Source organism: Corvus cornix, chromosome 3 (assembly GCF_000738735.6).
Source record: "Corvus cornix cornix isolate S_Up_H32 chromosome 3, ASM73873v5, whole genome shotgun sequence".
Taxonomy (NCBI): Eukaryota; Metazoa; Chordata; class Aves; order Passeriformes; family Corvidae; genus Corvus; species Corvus cornix.
In genome coordinates, this window is record NC_047056.1 from 113,672,987 (window position 1) to 113,693,271 (window position 20,285).

The 20,285-nt window shown below is 48.8% G+C and overlaps 1 protein-coding gene across 1 annotated transcript in view; it reads left to right on the forward strand.

Moving 5' to 3' along the window:
- Positions 1–20,285, forward strand: part of ELP3 (elongator acetyltransferase complex subunit 3) — a 46,812-nt gene that overhangs the window by 10,428 nt on the left and 16,099 nt on the right. The window contains exon 8 of the mRNA XM_039569924.1: positions 17,880–18,041. Coding sequence (XP_039425858.1) covers positions 17,880–18,041 — 162 coding nt within the window. The remainder of the gene's footprint in view (positions 1–17,879; positions 18,042–20,285) is intronic.

Here is a 20,285-nt window from a genome sequence, read left to right on the forward strand (position 1 = left end):
TCCAGGGAGAGCTCAGAGCCCCTTCCAGTGCCTAAAGGGGCTCCAGGAGAGCTGGAGAGGGACTTGGGACAAGGCCTGGAGGGACAGGACACAGGGAATGGCTTCCCACTGCCAGAGGGCAGGGATGGATGGGATATTGGGAAGGAATTCCTGGCTTTGAGGGGGGGGTGAGGCCCTGGCACAGGGTGCCCAGAGAAGCTGTGGCTGCCCCTGGATCCCTGGAAGTGTCCAAGGTTGGAGCAGCCTGGTCTAGTGAAAGGTGCCTGCAGGTAGTTGGAATTGGATCATCTTTTAAGATCCCTTCCCACCCAAACCATTCCATGATGTCTATGATTTCCGCATTTTAAAAGGCATGGAAATGATTTTCAAGTTGTTTTTTTAGCAGTGCGATGGGGTTGCCCGATGTCTGGTAAGGCTGCCTTGGCAAAGGAAGGAGGTAACACTGCTGGGACCTCACGTTCTGCAGTTCAGGTCTCTCCTGTACCTGAAATTCACGTGGCAACATCCAGGTGCAGAGCAGACATCGCCATTCCCTGATCCGAAACCGGGGCAGCTTCCCCTCCCCTCATCAGTCCCTTAAAAAGCTCCTTTTAAACTCACAGAATCCCAGAACTCTGAGGAGCAATCGCAGCTCCCGACTCCGCCTTTTCCTGGGATTCGCCATCGATTGCCTGTGCCAGGAGTCCTTTTGTGTTCCCGCATTAGCTGTGACCTCCCTGGAGCTGCGAGACGGGCAGCAGTGCCTCCTGCTGCCCCAGACATTATCCTGGTGGGAAGTTTCCTTTGGGTATCCCAAAAGCCAGATTGATTTTTTTGGGAAGAGGATAGATCCAGCTACTCCTGAGCTCTGTACATAATCAGAGCTTAGGGCCCAGCTTGGCACCTCTTAATCCATTGAGGGAGGAAAAACAAACCCCGAGCCCTGGCGGTTCCTGCAGTGCTTGGTTTGGGATGTGGAGCTCCCGATGCCTTTTGAATCCCAGCTGGAAATCTCTCCTGAAACAGGTCAGATCAGAGCAAGCTGTGACAAATGTGCTTTGTGTGATTATCAGAGGATGGGGTTTGTGGGAAGGTCGTTGTATATGAAAGGGAAAACTTCTTTGAGGATGATGGAACAGAGAGGTTGTGGAGTCTCCTTCTCCAATCCCACCTGGATGTGATCCTGTGCGGCCTGCTCTGGTGAGCCTGCTCGGGGCTGGGTGGTCTCCAGAGGCCTCTTCCAACCCCGACCATTCCGTGATTCTTTTCTCAAATTCCCACGTTAATTTCAGATACCAGCAATTCTTCCGATAGAAGCTGCAGTTGTTCCAAGAAATCGTGGTAGCTGGAGGCAGAGGGTGGAGTTAGGTGGGATATTGGGAATGAATTCTTGGCTGTGAGGGCGGTGAAGCCCTGGCACAGAATTCCCAGAGAAGCTGGGGCTGCTCCTGGATCCCTGGAAGTGTCCAAGGCCAGGTTGGAGCAACCTGGGATAGTGGAAGGTGTTGGGGTTGGAACTGGATGGACTTTAAGGTCCCTTCCCACCCAAACCAGTCTGGAATTCTGTGGTTGTGAAGGTTCACAACTCAGCCACACCTGAATTTGCTTTTCAATAGGGAGGAACAGACCTGCTCTTAAAAGATAACCCTAATCCTAACCCAAACCCAGCTTTATCAAGTTGAAGTCTGTTCTAAATTTCCCAAGTAAGACTCTAGCAGGTTGCTGGAAGACAGAGCTTCCTGCAGTGAACTCTGGGCTTGCTGGTGCTGTACTTCAACCAAAATTGAGCCTTTTTGCTTGGCCTTTAGGGCACTGTGAAGTTCTGTGGGGTAAGAAGCGAGCACGTCGTGCCTGTGCCCGTATTCCGCAGACCCCACCGTGAGAAATCCTCCAGGCAAGAGCTCAGAGCAAACCCATTTCCGTGGTTCCTCCAGGCAGGGAAGATGCCGTCCTACAATTCCGGGGCTCCGCTGGCATACGGCGCTCGTTTCGCTAATGTCTCTTAATTGAGCTTTCCGAGTGCTAATTGTGACTCCAGCAAAAACAAGCCAGGCTTTGACTCACTCGCCGCAGTGATTCATGCTGGGGCCGTTGAAGAGGTTGCTGTTCTCCTTTTATCTACCTTGACCCTCTGCTCGAGGTTACCCCTTCCAGAGCAGGCAGCTCAACTCACCCCCCCTCCGGCTGCCACAGCTCACCCCGGGGCGAATTCATGGAATTTGGGAAGGAGAGCTTTATTTGAGAAGCTCCTTCTCTGCTTGGGGGGAGTGGGAAATTGTCCTGTTGCAAATTGCCGGGGTTTGACAGTCGGATCCCACCCCTCGCCCTGCCGTAATGAGTGGGTGCAGTGACAGGGAGGCTCTTGAATTTTCCTCCGGTTCCAGCCCAAATTGCCGGGTTAAGCTCCAATTCCAGCTCCAATTCCAGCGGCAATTTGGGCAGCAGGGGGATGTGGGGACTCACCGGCTCCGTGTCCCCTCCTGTGCCTGCTCCTGGCAGGAGGAAGGGAATAGCAGGAGGCAGCAGCTTTGGAAATTGCCGTGGCTGGATCCGTCAGAGCTTGTCTGTCAAATCCCTCCGGACATCCGGGTGGGCCAGGCAGGAGATAAGTGGCTGCTGCTTTAGTGCCAGATCATTCACAACAGAGAATCTGCCTGGATTTCCTTTTGTGCCCACAGATTTGGAGCTCCTAATGTTCGGGAAAAACAGGCAGATTTTCTTTGTTTCCAGCTTTGGATGGGACTCATCTGTAATGAGGCACTGGCACAGGTTGCCCAGAGATGTTGTGGTCTCCTCATCCCTGGAAGTGTCCAAGGCCAGGCTGGACGGGGCTTGGAGCAAGGTGGGATAGTGGGAGGTGTCAGGGTTGGAATGGGATGAGCTTTAAGGTCCCTTCTCACCCAAACCATTTTATATTTTTCATTAAAGCCTGTTTGGCACTGAGTGTTCATCCCTAAATGCAGAATTTAAGGAATTTCACCCCAAAGCTGTCCGGCCTTTGTTGCCATCCCGTTACTTTGGCACTGCTCATTTCCTGCTGCATTTTCCAACTTTTAACTGCTGGAGTTGATGTCATTTGGAAGATCTCTGAGCGGAAGGCATTCCATCCCATCCTAATCTCGTCCATCTCCTTTCCTCCTGCAGCCCTGGAATGGGATTGCTGATCCCGTTATCTGCCCTATTGCTGTTTCCCCTGCCTGTGAAACACTCAGGTTTGGGATGAAACGTGTGAGGAAGCCAAACCCACGCCTTTCCATGGGTGATACTGGGTGATTTCGGGTTTCCCAAGGCTGGAACCAAACCTGTCTCCCTCCAAGCATTCCGAGGTGGTTTATTCAGGAATTGGAGCCACACCAAAATTAGCAATATTTGTAAATCCACCTTTTATCCCGTGCTGGTGGAAAGAGCGGCGGCCTTGGCGGTCATGACATTGTCAGAGCTAAATAATGAATTTCCCTGCTTTTTCCTGTACATTTTCAGCAAATTACTGCTGAACACCTGCCAAAGGGAATACTTTGCTCATTTTTGCTGCTCCACTGCTGTGCCTCTGTAATCTGGCAAAGCACAACAAGTTCTCCGGTGACCTGCACTAAAATGTTAATGCTGGGATGGGATCCGAGTGCCCAGCTGGGATCGGCAGCTGGAGATGGAGCTTTATTCAGGGCTTGGCCACCCGTATGAATTTGAACCTGGCCTGAGGATGATACAGTTTTCATTCCAATTGTGGTGGTGATCCAAAAGAGAGAGCAGGGCGGTGTGTATGAATAAGATTCCTGGGTTAATCCCTTTGTCATTGACACCATCCTGCGGATTGCAGCAGCAGTTGCTGTTGTATCCCGATTTTCCAAGCAGGCAGAAACTCAAATATTACCCATTGCTTTGAGCTGCAGGAGGATGCAAGCGATCCAAACCGATCATCCCATGCCCTGCAGCGCTGACAGGGGACCCACGCTCCCCTTTTCCGCCTGCTTTCAGCAGAGATTGCTTTGCGGCCCAGATGAAAATGAGCTGGTGAAATAGGGAGATGTGGTTTATGGTTCCCTCAGCTGTGCTCTGCTCGCCTCATTGATGCTGTAAACCCAGAGCCGCCGCCTTTCAACAGCGCTAAATTAATTTGAAAGAAAACTCATTTTCTAGTGACATGGTGGGTGCAATAGGCGTGGAACAACAGCAAAAGGCAGGTTTAATCTTGGTCCTTTTACAGGAGGGTGGCGAGGAGGGGTTTTGCTGCGGCTTTGGGGAGCGCTGTGCCAGGCGGAGCAGGGGCTGTTTGGTTTGAAATACGTGTGGCAGCAGGGCGCTCCGGGAGCCGCTCACGGCTCACAAGTTCGGGAAGTCGGATGCTCAGAACTGGAAATGCAGATCTTTGGGGGTGTTTGTGCAGCCTGGATTTGCTCTCCCTCTGTCTGGGCCTTGGGTTGTGCAATGACCTCGTTTTTTAACTCTCTCTGCACGACCTTTGCCTGCTTCGTCTCCGGAGACAGTTTGTGTGCTGCTCTGAAAACTCTAACGTTAGTGGGAAGGACCTTTGTTCCTTGGGCAAAAATAACCTCCCCCTTTTCCCTGGCAGCTCTGGGGTGAGGTGTGGGTTCAGCTGGTGGGTTCAGAGCTCGGCTCTGATGTTCCTGGGTGCCTGATGTGCCCCTGCGGGCGGTGAAATCAGCGGGGAGGGATCCAGCTCCTACTGGGGCTGTGGCTCTCTGGGCTCTGACTGCTGCGGAAATGAGAGCCCAGCTCTGTGTGGGTGTTTGCATCCAGGAGCTGGATCCCACCCCACGAGCCTTGGCTCCCTTGAGGGCCGGGACAGGAGGAGTTTCCACCTCCACCTCCCATTTCTGACTCTGTGAGCTCGTGCCAGTCCTTGCTTTATGGAAGATGCTCCTGGGTCTTGCGGTGCTGGGGTTTGGTTCCGTTCTCTTTTCCAGATCACGGAATCACGGGGTAATTAAATTTAGAAAGGACCTTTAAGGTCATCGAGTCCAACCATCAACCAGCACCACTAAACCACATCCCCAAGTGCCACATCCACGTTTTTGAGCACTTCCAGGGATGGTGACTCCACCACTGCACTGGGCAGCCTGTTCCAGTGCTTTCCAGCCCTTCTAGGGATGAAATGATCCCTGATATTCCATCTAAACCGTTCCCTCTCATCCTGTCACTTGTTCCTTGGGAGGGGAGGCCAACACCCACAGTCTCTGCTTTTCCCCACCTCCGGCAAGACACACAGGTGGTCACTCCCCTTTGGCTGTCTCCTCTCTGTATTTGTCTCACTAAAATCCAGATTCTGCCATTTGAGGGGCTTTTAGCCGTGGCAGGAAACATTTGACCTCCCCCCATCCCAGGAAGCTGCTGCTTGGGACAGCACATCCTCCCCAGAGCTGTGAGGGATATCTGTGCCTGAGGATGATGCAGTTTTTAGGTGACTGTAGCAGCGAAAAGCTGAAATCGTTTTCCAAACAATGACTCAACCGCCATTAAAAGTTGAATAAAATCATAAAATCGGGTTGGCCAGGGCCTCAAGGCTCATCTCATCCCAACCCTGTGCCATGGAGGAGGAGCCGTGGGCACCTTGGAGCTACAGGAGGGAGCAAAAGGAGTTGGGGAAGAGGCACCAGGAGTTCCTGGAGCTGCTGCAGCAAGCCCAGGAGTGTTTTTATGGGGAAAACGAGGATTTTCACAGCCCTTTTTTGAGCGCGATCCTATCGCAGCTTTATAGGTGAGGGACTTGCTTTGGCAGGAGATCAAAACGAGTAAAGCGCAGCTCTCCACTGGCAGTTTTGGCTGATGGCTGCTTTTTATTAGCTCTCTTTATAATTTTATGGATACAATTTCTTTGTTTCCTCAAAGCAGCAATCAAGCTGTTTTCCTTCCTCGAGCTAAATGTTTTCTCCGTCGGAGTCAGACGGGGACGGGCTCCATCCCATTTAAGAGGTGGAAAAAGAAGCTGAAAATCAAAGGGCTGGGCTGGACACTTTCTTTATGCAGCAACACTTTCATGGGGTTTGGTTATTTTCCTCAGGAACAGCTGAGAAGTGGTTGTTCATAGGAATATGTGACTTTCCTTGGGCCTCGGTGAGTCAATATCAGAGCTGAAATTGGAGCTGCGTTCTTTGCAAGTCCGTGTCAGTCTCACCCAGCGCAGCAAGAAAAACTCGCATTTCAGGGTGGGTTTAATGAAAGAGGCTGTCGTGTCGTTTCTTCCATAATTTTAGGTGTAAGGGGTTTTTTTTTCCCTCTCCCTGCATCCTTTGTTAGCCCACGCCTGCAACTCTGTATTGACAATTCCCTGCGAAACTGTCTTTATAATTATGACCTAATGGTTGATTGTATTGATTTGGCAACGGGCAGCAGAATGGTTTTTCTTTCAAGTTCTTCCTGAAGTAATTGCACAGCAAAGCTGTGAGGAATCAAGGACGAATCTTGGGCATCTCCTGGTGGAAGTTTTCCACCAGGCTTTTGTTTCCCCGGCTGTGCAGGCTGCCAGGGCTCCGGTGTCACTGTGGGGACGGGGATTGCTGTTCCTGGGATGTGTTACCTGCTTGGATAAAGGGAGAAGGGGACGAGAGGAAAACCTCTGGGAATAGCTGGTATCGATTGCCTGGCAGAGGTGGAATTGAAGGAAGGGTTGAAGGAGATCCTGCTGGAATCCACCGAAGGGACTGAAGTGGGGCTGGGAGCTGCTGCTTTTGAGGGTTTGGATTGCTCAGTGAGGAGCTGGCAAAGCTGAGCAAAAGGGAGAGCAAAACGAAATGTTGACTAAATGCTGCCCCAGCCTCCTGCTTTTCTCTCCCTGACAGGAGCACAGGCTGATGCTCGGTGCAAAGAGACACTTGTGAGTGTTTATCCTGGATTTCTGCGCAGAAATTACTCCTTGGAGTGCTCTTCTCTCACAGCAGGGAGGCCCTGGCACAGTTTACCCAGAGAAGCTGTGGCTGCCTCATCCCTAAAAGTGTTTCTGGCCAGGTTGGAAGGGGCTTGGAGCAACCTGGGATAGCGGGAGGTGTCCCTGCCCATGGCAGAGGGTGGGGACAAGATGATCTTTAAGGTCCCTTCCAACCCAAACCGCTCTGTGGTTGTGTGATTCTGTGAAGTTCCCAAATCGTTCCTGAGAAATGCATTTGGTTCTTTCTGAAACACCAGGGCTCCAAGCGTCTCCAATTTTCTCCCTTTGTGCTGAGTGTCGCTTTGTTCCAAGCTTTCCCTCTGCGCCACGAGCCACAAAATGGTTTGGAAAATCATCCTGGCTGGGGTTATTATCCCTGACAAATGGGATTTTTCCCAGTTCAGCGTGGGTTTGGTAGCCTGGCAGGGCTTGTTGTTACTTTAAAAAACAAATTAGTTTAGAAGTGCTTGGGACAGAGGTGGGTGCTGGGCTTGGGGGAATGGTTGGGCTTAAAGGGCTTTTCCAAGCTCAATAAATTCCTGATTCTGTCACTCTGGACAGGTTGGCACAGGAAGCCTCACCCTCGTCTGTAGCAAGCCCAGAGCTTCACAGGGCTCTCAACCTTCTGCTCCTCTGAACCATTCCTTCCCTTTTTGTAGCTTTGTCACATCTTTCAGGATGACTTCCATGGCTTCTTTTCTTTGGGTGCCATTTTAGTGGGAATTGGAGGAGATGGGAAGTCTGTCCTTGGGAGCAGGGACAGGAGCTTTGGGATGGCTGCTTGAAACCATCCCATGGTTTCATCCATGATCTCTTTGTCGTGGCTGCAGGAAACCTGAGCTGGGATGATCAGTGGTGTGTTGGATTTCCCATACATAAGATGAATTGTTGGGGTTTTTTTAGTGACATTCAGATATTAATCTGAGATTTAAACTCTCTGGCTCGTGCTGAAGGGAAGCGTGAGCCCTCCTCACGTGATAAATTGAATATGGGACATTTTACAAGCACTTTGTGTCTTTTCCTCTCCCAGACATATTGCAAAATGTGTTTTGCTGATGTGTTGGGCCTCAGTTGTATTTATTAGGACAAGAATTCATTTTCTTCAGCTGCTGAAACCCCAAAGCACCTCCCTCTTTACATAGATTGAGTACAGAGAGGTTCTTGTTTGCACAGAACTCGTTCCCATCGTGTGGCAGATGAATTCCTGCCCTCTGGCTACGAGAAATGCTTTCAACAACACATTCAGGCTGTAGCTTTCTCTGAAGCATTTGACAGAGCTCTCTAACTTTGCCTGGATCTCTAAAAACCCTTCAGCGGATTGTGGGAATCAGAGTGGAAGCTTTGCATGCAGAAATTATTGAAAGATATTAAGAGATGGATTAAGTGATCAATTAACAAAAGAGGGAGGTCATTAGTGGTGTCCCAGAGGAATCTGTGCTGGAATAGGTTGTTTTGACCTGTTGCAAAAGGGCAGGAGAAAATTAGTGTTGATATATAAAGCATTGCTTATAAAAAGGTTTTTCCTGTTTTTCACAACGATCTCCAAGTTGGCTGATGCCACTCAATAATAAGATTTTAAAGTTTTGGTTGATAACTGTGAGAAACACAGCCCTGGTGCTTGGTATTAGTTATAAAACCAACTCGGTGTGAGGAATTGCGGTGATGGGAATAGAGAGAAAACTGGGAAATGGTGCTGTGGAGCCTCCTCGTTCACAGCTTGAACCTTGCTCAGTTCTTCCTTTTAAAAATCAGGGAGGAGGAAAATGATGTTGTGGAAGCAGGGAAAAGATATTTGAGAGAGATATAATAGAGATTTATGAAGTCCTGAGTGGCACAGAGAAGAGAAAAGAAGGATAAATGTTGGTTTTTCTCTGACACAACAAGGACTGGGGCTATCTGGTGAAATGGGAATTAAATCCAAATTAAATCCAAATAATTTCTTGGTGCAGGCCATGGTTGGGCTGAGAGTGACCAAAAACATTCTTGGGAAAAATGTCCAGTGAGAACTGCCAAATCCTGAAGACACCACGAGCACTAAAAACTTTGGGGAGTCCAATTCCAGACTCAGGTCTCCCTAAATTTCAGTGTGAGGAATCTGGGACCTCGTGTTGCTGCTTCTCTGCTGGGGGAAACGTGAAGCCATAATTTCCAAACTGTAATTTGGCTCTGCTCACTGCGACAGGTTTGGGAAAGGCAGAGAGCTCACATAAGGGAGGAGGAGATAAGCACTGCCTTGCCTAAATTAGCCTTGTTTTGGCTTTTTTTTCCCCCCTCTAAACGTTTATTTTTCATGGGAGTGGGTAAAAAAAAGAGGTTGCAACTCAGCTCCTGTTCCAGCCGTGCATTTTCCTTGTTGGAAATAATTCACTCCAGCATATGTTAATTCATCCTGGTGTTTGCTGTTACAGCTGGCTAATAATTTGTTGCTGAAAAAAAAAAAAAAAATCCTCTGAATTGCTGTTGCCGTGAACTTGATGGATGGGAGCTCAGAAAACACCGCAGGCTCGAAAAACCCAGCAGTGTTAGAAGGTCTTGTCAGGGTTTTTCTGTTCAATGTCCTTTTCTCTTTTTTTTTTTGCTTCCTGAGCTAAGACAGACCTTTCAGGACCTGCTTGGATGTCTCTGAGAGCAGGCAGTGATTATGGCTTTTGGGATAATTACGCATTTATCAGCCCAGCATGGCAGGAGCGGAGCACGGCTCCGTCCCGGTTGTCAGGAGTGGCAGGATCCCTCCAGACCTTGCCCAGAGGTCCTTGATCGAAGCTGTGAGGGAAATAAAAATAAACCAAACCACCCTTCCCTCTCCAGCCGCCGCCATTCCCTGCTCCTCGTTACAGCCAGGCGGTTAATTAGTCCATGCAAACAGCCCTGCTCAGATTAGGCCTGAAGTGTCTCTTAACTGAGCCACTTCTGCTCGTGCTGTGCCTTTTTTTCTGAGGGGTTTCGGATGGCAGAGCCATTCCTTGGGGTTCAAACATGGTAAAAACACTGAGCCAGAGAAGAAAACAGGTGTGTTGTAGGGTTTTTGCCTCAGAGTGGAGTTAAAACGTGGTAAAAACATTGAGAAAGAGAAGAAAACTGGTGTGGTTCAGGGTTTTTACCTCCGAACGGGTTAGGCCTGAAGGTTCTCTTAACTCAGCCACTTCTGCTCATGCTGTGCCTTTTTATCTGAGGGATTTTAGGTGGGAGAGCCATTCCTTGGGGTTCAAACGCGGTAAAAACATTAAGAAAGGTAAGAAAATGGGTGTGTTTTAAGGTTTTTATCTCAGAATGGGTTAGGCCTGAAGTTTCTCTTAACTGAGCCACTTCTGCTCATGCTGTGCCTTTTTTTCTGAGGGGTTTCGGATGGCAGAGCCATTCCTTGGGGTTCAAACGTGGTAAAAACATTAAGAAAGATAAGAAAACTGGTGTGGTTTAGGGTTTTTACCTCCGAATGGATGAGGCCTGAAGTGTCTCTTAACTCAGCCACTTCTGCTCATGCTGTGCCTTTTTTTCAGAGGGTTTTTGGGGGCCAGAGCCATTTTTGGGGGCTAAAATGAGGTAAAAACACTAAGAAAGAGAAAGAAAACAGGTGTGTTGTAGGGTTTTTACCTCAGAGTGGAGTTAAAACGTAAAAACATTGCAAAAGAGAAGAAAACGGGTGCGTTTTAGGGGTTTTACCTCAGAATGGGTTAGGCCTGAAGTGTCTTTGAACCGAGCCACTTCTGCTCGTTCTGTGCCTTTTTATCTGAGGGATTTTGGGTGGGAGAGCCATTCCTTGGGGTTCAAACGTGGTAAAAACATTAAGAAAGATAAGAAAATGGGTGTGTTTTAAGGTTTTTACCTCAGAATGGGTTAGGTCTGAAGTTTCTCTTAACTCAGCCCACTTCTGCTCATGCTGTGCCTTTTTTTCTGAGGGGTTTCGGATGGCAGAGCCATTCCTTGGGGTTCAAACATGGTAAAAACATTGAGAAAGAGAAGAAAACTGGTGTGGTTCAGGGTTTTTACCTCAGAATGGATGAGGCCTGAAGTTTCTCTTAACTGAGCCACTTCTGCTCGTGCTGTGCCTTTTTTTCTGAGGGGTTTCGGATGGCAGAGCCATTCCTTGGGGTTCAAACGTGATAAAGACACTGAGACAGAAGAAAACTGATGTGTTGTAGGGTTTTTATCTCAGAGTGGAGTTAAAACGTGGTAAAAACATTGAGAAAGAGAAGAAAACTGGTGTGGTTCAGGGTTTTTACCTCCGAATGGATGAGGCCTGAAGGTTCTCTTAACTCAGCCACTTCTGCTCATGCTGTGCCTTTTTTTCAGAGGGTTTTTGGGGGCCAGAGCCATTTTTGGGGGCTAGAATGAGGTAAAAACACTAAGAAAGAGAAGAAAACAGGTGTGTTTTAGGGTTTTTACCTCAGAAAGGATCCCATTGTGGGTTTTGAACCAAGTGACAGCAGGAGAGAGCAGAATTATCTCTTGGTGGCATCTCATGGGAAAAAAGATTGTTCTCCCTTATCTTTTAGCAGGCAGACATACCATTACCTTATCAAAATTGGAAAACTGTATTTTAGTCAATAAATGGGTGTATTTTAACTAACTTAATTCAGGATTTGAAAGCTTGAACCTTGGGAAGCTGATGCTGCTAAGAAACCAAACTGCTTCATCGTACTCCTGGTGCTGGTGATAAAGAAAGCACTGAAATGTTGTAATAAGAATGTTGTAATAAAAAGGGAGCAGCATAAAGTCAAATAATTGGCATTTGAGCTTTCAGAAATGCCTGCTCTGGGCAATCATCAGACCTGCAGCTTTTGAAACACGTCAGCTGAGTAAGATGCCACCTGCTTTGTCAGAATATTCCCTGGTTCTGCGTTTATTCACAGGGAGTTGTGGATGCTGAATGAATTCTTGCTGGCTGTGTTTCAGAGACTGCCCTGTCATAAGGCAGAGCATTAAAGATCGAGAGCAAGGAGGTAATTTAAGGAATAGGTGAGGATGTGGTACATGAGATCCTCGTGGGTTAAAGTGACAGTTTCCTCCTCAAAAACCTGTGGGGTCGTTTTTGACCTTAATTCTACAATTATAGATGTCATCGAGCAGTGTCACTGTGTGACACCCAGGCCTGTGCTGCTGCTGGTCGAGGGCACCAGGGGGGGTTTCTTTACAACACGTTGGACCTGTTTGAGGTGCTGGATGTTCTTTGCTCTTCCCGAAGTTAAGACCAGGAACTTTCCTGGCCTGGGACTCCTTCGGCCGCTGATTAAAATTCTTGATTTTTCTCACCCAAACCTCCAAACATTCCAATCCTTCCACGAGACTCTGAGGGCCTTTTCTAAGGACACTTCCATCCTCCAAGGAGGACATGGAGGGGCTGGAGCATGTCCAGGGAAGGGAATGGAGCTGGGGAAGGGTTTGGAGCACCAAGAGCAGCTGAAGGAGCTGGGAAAGGGGCTCAGCCTGGAGAAAAGGAGGCTCCAGAGGGAATTTTCCTCTCTGGAATTCCCTGGGAGGAGCCATGTGGGCTCTGCTCCCAGGAACAGGGACAGGATGAGAGGGAACGGCCTCAAGCAGCACCAGGAGTTCAGGTTGGATATTGGGAACAATTCCTGCCTGGAAAGGGCTGTCCAGCCCAGGGCAGTGGTGGAGCCCCCATCCCGGGAGGGATTCAGAATCCCTGTGGATGTGGCACCTGGGGACACGGCTCAGTGGTGGCCTTGGCAGTGCTGGGAATGGTTGGATTTAATGATCTTAGAGGTCTTTCCCATCTGAAATAATTCTGTGGTTCTAAGTTTGCAAATGTTTCTTGGTTTGTTTTCGTTTGGGGTTTTTCTGGGATAGGCCAAGGGTGGAGGAGCAGCAGGGCCTTCCCCTGCCCAGCTGTGACCTCTCACCAAGATGGGTTTGGGTTTGGAGCACCACATTCCATGGAAATCAGAACCCACAACTGTGATGGAGTAATATGAACACCTGGATCATTTATTCCATCTTTGCCTTCAGGAATCATAAAATGATGGAATGGTTTGGGCGGGAAGGGACCTGAAAGCCCAGCCTGTTCCACCCCCTGCCACGGGCAGGGACACCTTCCACCAGGTGGAAGCCCAGCCTGGCCTTGGACACTTCCAGGGATGGAGTAGTGCTGGGATGTCCTGCAGGCAAGTTTTTGGGGTGGATGGGTTGGTTTAGATCCTTCCCTTCTTTCCTGAACATTTCCCAGCGATCGCTTCTCTTTGCTTCAGCCTTTGAGCCTCTTCTTCTTGCAGCTTCTGCTGCTTCCTGTGCCTCTTCCTGCTCTTTTTTTGGCCTTTTCTCTTCTCTGCTTCTCTGAAGCCCATAAACCGAAGCACGGCTTTAAAGATGTGAGGTATTCTCAGGGTGAGCCCACCTGCTCTGAGCTGGAGTCGGTGTTCTCTGCGCCGGCCGGGCTGAGCACGCGCGTCCTGTGCCGCCTGGCTCCCGGCCATCCCGATCCCAAATGGGGATTTGGGAAGCTGCCCTGGTGCTGGCTGTAAATAATTGAGTCTTTGATCTCCAGGTCTCCCAGCTGACGAGGTTTTTGTCTGGAGAGCAGAGTTTAATGGAGAGGCTTTGTTAACGGAGCTGTTTTATGCCAGAGCTGCGCTGGTTTTTTCTCGGAGTGAGAAAGTGGCTGAGACCCTGTGTCTGGTGGAGGAGTAGCTGCCTTTTAGATCTCAAAAAATGAGTTTATTTAAGAGGGAGCTTCTGATCTGAAGGTCTGTTTAATGTAGCAGCTTTCTCTGCAAATTCTCTCAAAAGATGAGAATTAATTATCTCACCTCTCCTTCGGCCTCTTTCAGACCGTTCTGTAATCACTGACTTCACAAAATCCGCCTGCACGAATCTTTTAAGGCTTCTGTGGATCTTCATTTGCATGACTTAGCAGCTGCTTCATTTGCATAATGAACCTCTGTGGTCAGCCTATTATTAAAATTGCCCCTCTCTCATCTCGTGCTGTTCTCATCTTGATTCCTGATTATTCCTCGGATGATGCGGGGGATCTTCGGCACTGGTGCAAATACCAGATAATTCTGTTCCAGGCAAGGAGGAGAAATATTCCAAGGGGTTTGTTGGTGCTTGAGAAGATAAAATTCATCTCCTGTGGAGCCAGCCTGGGAGAGCTGGGAATGTCACCTGGAGAAGGATCCAGGGAAACCTCGGAGCCGCTTCCCAAGCCTAAAGCGGCTCCAGGAGAGCTGGGATTTGGGAAAGGGCTGGAGGGGCAGGAGGCAGGGAATGGCTTCCCAGTGGGAAAGGGGAGCTTGGGGTGGGATCTTGGGAAGGAATTCCCGGCTGGGAGGGTGGGGAGGGGCTGGGCTGGAATTCCCAGAGAAGCTGTGGCTGCCCCTGGATCCCTGGGAGTGTCCAAGGAAAGGTTGGAGCAGCCCGGGATCTTGGGAGGTGTTGAGGTTGGAATGGGATGGGATGGAAGCTCCCTTCCCACCCAGACCATTCCATGATTCCATGATTCCATGGTCATGGGTGGAGTTCTCAGCTCGGGTCCATTGAATTTCTCAGGGTTTTCTCTATTCAATTAGTAAAGATCAATTAGTAATTCTTCGTCAAGTCTCGACGTTTTGCATGTGGGTATCCTGAAATCCCCCCCTTCAGAGCTCTCCATGTGTGCTTCCCAGATTTTCCTGCTTGGAAAGAGACAATTCCCTCTTCCCATGAACACAGGATTCCTGCAGGATCTGTGGCTGGAGCTCTGCTGTTTTTAAAGATCCAGTGCTGGCAAATCCATTGTGTCCCTTGTCACCATAAATCCCTGGATCCTGTTCCTGAGCTTACAGGGATGGGCAGAAATGTGGAAAAGCCATAAAATTCTGCAAGGATTTGACCCAGAGCAGACGTTTGCCATCAAAAAAGAGCCCAGGACAACGTTTCACCCACTCCATGGATTTCCAAAGCAGCCCCAGCAGAAAAGGATTGTCACTGACCCCGCTGGTTTCTGATGGGATTCTGCTGGTTTCGCCTCTGGGCTCCTGTTTAATATTGTGTTCTAGTACTCATTGTTCAGGGCTGGCAGCACCTATCCATCCTGGAGCTGGGAAATCAGGGATAAATCCATGTTCCGTGCGAAGCTGTCCACAAGCAGGCTGCCTGCGAGGGGAAAGCGTCCGGCAGTTTTTCTAGGAATGGCGCAGGATTCTATTCTGAGCAGCACCGAAACGTCTAGAAAAATGTTTGGGATTGAAGTCACAGAATCATGAGCTTTCTGTATGATTCAGCAGCCAAATTACCCCTGAGTGCATAAATAGTGGGAAATTGGATGGGAATAGGCAAATCATTCCCAGCTGGATGCAGTTATGGTGTGGCTGCAGAGTTGGGTGGCTTTTTTTGGTAGCGAAGGCCACAAAAAGCTGGAGGAAAGCTAAGAATAGGTTGTGGGAATGATGCAAGAATTCCAGGTTGGGAGCAGGGATACGAGGTTGGAATGAGAGGAGCTTTAAGGGCCCTTCCAACCCGAACCATCCTGGGGTTTTGGGAGGAATTAATGGACAGGGTACAGAACTCCTTGGATCTGATTCCCTGATTCGTGAAGGCAGCGTGCAGGAGCACAGCCTAAAATTTAGGAGATTCCTGGAGGGAATTTTGCTGGATTCTTGGCTCATCCAGAGAGCTGGAGAGGGACAAGGAGGGAACGGCTTCCCACTGCCAGGGGGCAGGGTTAGGTGGGATATTGGGAAGGAATTCCTCCCTGTGATGGTGGGGAGGCCCTGGCACGGAATTCTCAGGGAAATCTGTGGCTGCCCCATCCCTGGAAGTGTCCAAGGCCAGGTTGGAGTAACCTGGGATAGTGGGAGGTGTCCGAGATGATCTTTGAGGTCTCTTCCAACCCGAGCCATCCTGGAATTCTGGGATTCAAAAGCTTTTCCCACTGATGAGGGTGTTATTCCTAAGCAGACATCAGTTTTCCTATTTTTTTTCCCTCTGCTGACTGGAAAACACCTGTCTGAACTCTGACCATGCTTTAAAATAAGAGATCCTCACAATTTGATTAAAAGACCCCAGAAATGCCTGCCTGCCCTGATGTAAATCCCTGTTTAGGATACATCCTCAGCCAGTATTTCCTGCCCTTCCCAGCTCCCCGAGCTCTGTTTTACAGCTCAGCCCCGGCTCAGTCAATGCTTGTGCCCTGGAAAATGCAGAAACCGAATGTAAAATGGCATCAGATTGAGGGTTTTTTTTACAAAATACCCAATTTAATTTAGTTGTGTAATGCAGCTTTGTGCCAGGTAATAATAGCCAGTTCAGCTTTTATGGGCACTCTTTGATAATTCCCTCCAGGTTATGTAAATCCACATTTAAAGCTTTTAATTCACGTCCACTTCTGATGCTTCTTGTGTTTGCCATTCTAAACTCATAAAATCCCTGCCTTGAGTAGCAGGATTTGAATGAAACAGACTTTTCCTTTTGCAAACAGGAGAGAATGTTGAATATCCAAGTGAACCTTTGGAGTCTGCGAGCGGAGAAGAGACACCAAAAAAACCCCAAATTTCTCTTTCTTTCTTCTGCAAATGACAGCGATTGAATTATTTTTATCTCCCCTCTATTCCTACCCTGATTTTAGGTGGTAACAGGAGCAGGTACCTTTTGTCCCAAGTTATCTGCAGACGTCTTTTTCCCCCGCTCTTTAGCTCCAGTTTCCCTCTTAATTCTTGCAAATCACGTCTCTCAAAGTGGGTGTTTGGGAGTCTGCTGTTAATGAATCACACTTTGGCAGTGTTTTCCCTGACATGATAAACAATTGTGCTGTTGGGCTGTCAGATTAGTGAGCCACAAACTTGGAAATGTTTTACGTCCTTTCTATTGTTTCTTTTTTATTTTTATTTTTAATTCTTCTTTTGACGGCCTGTCCCCCAAATATCTTGGTCTTTTTATACATGTGAACAGTTTGAAGGGACTTAATATTTTTTTAATGAGTCTGAGCCCACTTGGGGATTTTGTTTTGCTGGCTTTTTGGAGGTTTGAAGGGTTTTGATCGGGGTTTTTTTTGGGGGGAGGGGGGGAGTTGTGTTCCATGCTGCTCTGAGGTAGCTTCATTTCGATTCAGAAATTTCCAGGTGCTGGCAATGGGATGATGAATCTTTACAGACTCCTCATAAAGAGCTGACCTTAGTCATCCTTTTGATTTGGGTGTGCAACATCCCTGCACGAATGGGAATCACATCCCTCTCTTCCTCAAGGTGTCCCCGCATCAGCAGCGTTTCCTATTAACACCCAAATCATCATTTGGGGCCATTAGAGAGACTGATATTCCCTGAAACCGGGGCTGCTCATCCTGACTTGGGATCTATCCAGGTTCTCTCTGCCGTTCCAAAAGAAGTTTCCCCTCTTCCTGCTGTAAATCTTCACTCCTGGCCTGCGGTTCCGTTACACAACCACCTAAAAGTGCAGGAAAAATGCTCCAGGGAGTTGGTTCCTCTCTGGAAAGGAATATTCTCCTCGCTGCTGCTGCTGGGGATGGCGGGCATCGATGGTTTTCTTTTGTGAACTTCACTTTGCGTTCCTTTTTTTCCCCCTTCTGTTTTCCTCCCTCACGGGTCAGTAACTTCCCATTTGTCATCGGCAGTGGGGTTTTTTAGTAATTAAAAAAAAAATTAAATTACTGGCTGGAGTAATTAGTCTTTGTTAGACCTCCAGTGGTAAAGGGCACAGAAGGAGGAAAAAAGGGTAACAGTGAAGTTTGGGTTTGTTTGATTCCTTCAGTGAGGCTGGGACCTGCTTGCTCCCAAACAGATTTTGTGGGATTTTTCATGGATATCCTTGTGAAGCCCCTCCAGGCTGCCACAATTCCGTGATCCAAAACAAGCCCCAGATTGCATTAATGTGTATTTTTGTGCCTCATTCCATCCACAGATTGCCAAAACATTACAGGAATTTTCCCCGGGAATCAATCCCGGTGAAGCGACGTCAAAGCTTCCACCTGGACGATGCCGGCGCCTCTCGCCGAGTTCCCCGCGACACCTCGGAACTCGAATCTGCGAGTGAAACTCGGCCGTTTACCCCAGGGTGGGATTTCTCTGTGCAGGTACTCGGAGAGGAGCCTGACCAAGTGCGTGGGGATCACCATCGAGACGAGGCCGGATTACTGCCTGAAGCAGCACCTCAGCTCCATGTTATCCTACGGCTGCACCCGCCTGGAGATCGGCGTCCAGAGCGTCTACGAGGACGTGGCCAGGGACACCAACAGGTGAGGGGACAATTCCAGGGAATCCCGGCTTGGTTGGGTGGGATGGACCTCAAATCCCATCCCGTTCCACCCCCAACGCCTCCCGCCATCCCAAGTTGCTCCAAGTCCTGTCCAGCCTTTCCTTGGATGCTCCCAGGGATCCAAGGGCAGCCACAGCTTCTCTGGGAATTCCAGCCCAGCCGGGAATTCCTTCCCAAGATCCCACCCCAAGCTCCCCTTTCCCACTGGGAAGCCATTCCCTGCCTCCTGCCCCTCCAGCCTTGATCCCAAATCCCAGCTCTCCTGGCACCCCTTTAGACTCGGGAAGGGGCTCCAAGCTCTCCCTGGATCCTTCTGGAATCTGTGAGCAGCTCTTTCCTTGGCTAATTCCCGCTTAACAGCGAATATTGAAACATTCCATTTATTTCCTTGCTTTTGTGGCCAGAGATCCATCAAGAAAAAGGAACAAACGACAGTGGCTTCGTGGCTTTCTTTGGGACATTTTGTGGGCGAAATGGAATTTTGCAGATTCCGTTTCCCAGCGGGAGAAAAGTGGAATTGTGATGTTTTAGATTAATTTCAGATCCTTTTCTTGTATTGTACACTTCTTTTTTTTAAATACATTTATTCTTTCCCTGTGTTTTCCACCTCTTTTTTTAAAGGATCCATTCTTTCCCTGTGTTTTCCACCTCTTTTTTTAATGGATCCATTCTTTCCCTGTGTTTTCCACCTTTTTTTAAAGGATCCATTCTTTCCCTGTGTTTTCCACCTGTTTTCTTTAATGGATCCATTCTTTCCCTGTGTTTCCCACCTCTTTTTTTAAAGGATCCAGTCTTTCCCTGTATTTTCCACCTGTTTTCTTAGTGGATCCAGTCTTTCCCCGTGTTTTCCACCTCTTTTCTTAATGACATCATAACTAAAGGCAGTTTTGGGAGGTAGAACATTGCCCAGGGAGAGCCTGCAGTTCCTGTCCCACATAAATCACCGTTTACAGGCTCGAGTAGCTACAACTCCATGCAATTCCTTGGGGGTTTTCCACCTTTTTCCCTACTCCAGGTGCCTTTTTGGGACGGGAGAGGTGACACTGGCCAGGAACGCCTGTTGAGAGAGGAACCAGAGTCATTCCAGGCAATCCCTAGGGATTGGAAACTACATTTCCAGGAGGAAATCTGATTTATTCCTTGTCGTTTTGCCCCAAAGAACTGTTGTCCTCCGTAGGAAAACGTGGAATATTCTGTTCACCCCACCCCCCAAACAAACCAATCTCTCTTCATTTATTTATTGCAGGTCTGATCATTCTGAGATGATTTTTTTTTTTTTTAAAGGCGATTTTTCCTTGTTTTTTTCACTCCTGGCACTGGCTCGAGCTGTTCCTTCCAATTCCGCATTCCAGGGGCCTCCCAGGGATGTTTAATAACCACAATCGCAGGCAATGACAGGGAGATCATGGTTCAATAGGCAAAGCACATTTTTGTTCATTCCCACCTCGAAGGCACTGGAGCAGAGCTGAAAACGTTGGGCATTTTCTTCTTAGAGACTCCAGGGAAGAATCCCAAAGGATTTGGGATGTGGATGTGGCACTGCTGGTGCCTGGGAGTGGGGGATGTCGCTGCTGTGGAGTGGCCAGGTCCCAAAATCCAGGAAAATCCATTTATTAAGGGTGTGAAGCTCCGGTTTCAAGGTGGTTTCCTCCTCTAGATGTCAGAGCATTCCGGAGGGAAAGATCCAGGCTTAGGAATGGGGCAGGATCTCACTCCTGGTCTGAATGATTTACAGGATAATTCAGAGGGGAGAAGTCAAGAAGCCTTTTAGGAATTCTGCAAGGAGCTCTGGGAAGAGCCTGGAAAAATCCAATTCCAGGCTTAGCTGGGAGCGGGATCCTGCTGAGGGGGGGATTGAAGCCTCTGGGAATGTCCAGGAATGTGGGAGAGAGCCAAAGCCAGGGTTTTGTGGGAAGATTGATCTCCCGTGGTGGGAATCTCCTCACTGGAGCCACGGAGGTGGAAGGAGAGAGGGATTTTCTCGGGAGCCGTGGGATGTCCATTTAACAATTAATTCCTCATCACCTTTTAAAATCCAATTTTTCTTTTTCCCCCCCTCAAATCCTTAAAAGGTGGAGCTTCCTCACCTCCCTTGCACTCCCAGAGATTCCCACCCGTTTCATCTCCATCCATGAATCCCTTGGAGCTCTTCCGTCGCTCCTGGCCGGTCCCTTTGCTAACGAACCCTTTGCTAACGAACCCTTTGCTGCTGGCTCAGAGCAAG